We start from the raw sequence: 1,777 nt of genomic DNA, 5'->3' as shown, positions 1-1,777 counted from the left end.
ATATACAGATAGATATATAAGTATATGATTTAAGTTATAAAACGAAGTTCGACAAATTCAATCACATTTTTCATAAATGGAAGTGATTAGATGTTAATATGGGATAAAATATCTATTCAATTCGCTAGACGACTGTTTCGTACAGAAAGACAATAGATTCATTTTAAAAATCTGTATTGTCAAAGAGTACTCATCAGTAGCACAGTGAGAAAAAATAAGCATTTAATAAAGAAAAAGGTGGACATCAGAATTACATGGGTATTGTGTTATTACTAGTAGGGATGAAATATCAATTGAAAACTGTGACCAAAACTTCTTACTCTTCTTTATGAACTTATCAGTTTTGTTAGTCTTCTTAAACCCATCAAGTCAAGTGAAATAGTCGTTGTGCCAGATACTGGTGTCACGCAACTGGTACCTGTGCCAGTGGCATGTAAAAACACCCATTACACTCTTGGAATGGTCGGCATTAGGAAGGGTATCCAGCTGTAGAAACCATGCCAAATCAGACTGGAGCCTGGTACAATCCCTCAGCTTACCAGCCCTGGTCAAACTATCCAACCCATGCTAACATGGACTACAGACATTAAATGATGATGATGATGATTTCTTTTTTAAAGAGAGATTTAATGTTTGTGTTTTGAAATTATGTGAATATGTAGGGTGCTCTCATTTGCATAAGTTCATTTATGGTTGAAGTGAGTTATTCATTGACATTGAATAGGAAAAGATTCAGTGAGATGACCAAGCTTTGAGATATGTTATCACTAATAGAGATTTTAGGAGACCCTATTGACAGGCAATACTTGTGACAGATACAATACTTTTGGCAATAACTTGGTTTTTCACAAAATCAACAAAGGAAACAGAATATTAGAATGTGATATAAAAGACATAATCTCTAGTGGATCTGGTTCAGAATAATTTAAACTAGAAGTTGCTGAAGAAGCAAAAAAGGTTTAAATGATTATTAAAGATCATCTCTGTTATTTTAGAAATGCAATGTTGAACACAGTAAGAACGAATCAATGGTCAGAAATGTTGAGAAATTTTCTTGGGTTTGAGGAACACAACTGTCCATCACAAATAGGATTATTTTTTCATATCGTTGAATTAATTATTCATCTCTGTGTTTTTGTCTTTGTCTAGAGATCTTGGTTCTTCTCTCCATGGATTGAATATTTTATGGATGTCACAATGTTGTCTCCAAGATTTAGATGGTATTGGATCTCTTTCAAATTTAAAAGAGCTTTACCTCTCCTTCAATGACATATCAGAAATAAGTTCTCTCAGTATGCTGGAATACTTAGAAATCTTGGACTTAGAATGGTGAGTAGAAATTAAAATTTTATACATTGTAATTTTATTTAATCATTTTCACTTTCTGCAAGATGATTGCTTATCATTTATTCCAGTCTATCATAAATATTTGACCTCTGGTGTTCTTTGGGTGGCCAGATTTCCTTTCAGTATGAATTTTGTTGACCTCTGAAATTATGACCCAACCAACACATTATCAACACATGATCTTTTGCTCTGCACAATTGTGACATTTGCTTTACAGGTCTTATTTGAGTTGAAAATGCAGATATTTTTTTTACTGCAGCTACTATTATTTCACCTGAAAGTTTAACAATTATATACACTTCCTATTGTAAATTTTTATTTGAAGTGGGATGAATGTCTGTATCTTAATGCAAAGCTCTATGAAGTTATCTTCTTAGACTTAGAAAACATCTATGCTCTCACTCTCCCTTTCTCTCTCTCTCTTTATATA

At 32.7% G+C, this 1,777-nt stretch overlaps 1 protein-coding gene across 4 annotated transcripts in view; it reads left to right on the top strand.

The window, feature by feature from the left end:
* LOC106876242 (leucine-rich repeat-containing protein 56) overlaps positions 1 to 1,777 on the top strand; it is a 37,214-nt gene that overhangs the window by 7,958 nt on the left and 27,479 nt on the right. For all 4 annotated transcript variants that reach the window (XM_014924728.2, XM_014924726.2, XM_052968319.1 and 1 more), the window contains one exon: positions 1,150 to 1,329. In XM_014924728.2, the coding sequence (XP_014780214.1) occupies positions 1,150 to 1,329 (180 nt within the window). The remainder of the gene's footprint in view (positions 1 to 1,149; positions 1,330 to 1,777) is intronic.

Source organism: Octopus bimaculoides, chromosome 5 (assembly GCF_001194135.2).
Source record: "Octopus bimaculoides isolate UCB-OBI-ISO-001 chromosome 5, ASM119413v2, whole genome shotgun sequence".
Classification (NCBI taxonomy): Eukaryota; Metazoa; Mollusca; class Cephalopoda; order Octopoda; family Octopodidae; genus Octopus; species Octopus bimaculoides.
This window is presented reverse-complemented; position numbering and strand designations above follow the sequence as displayed.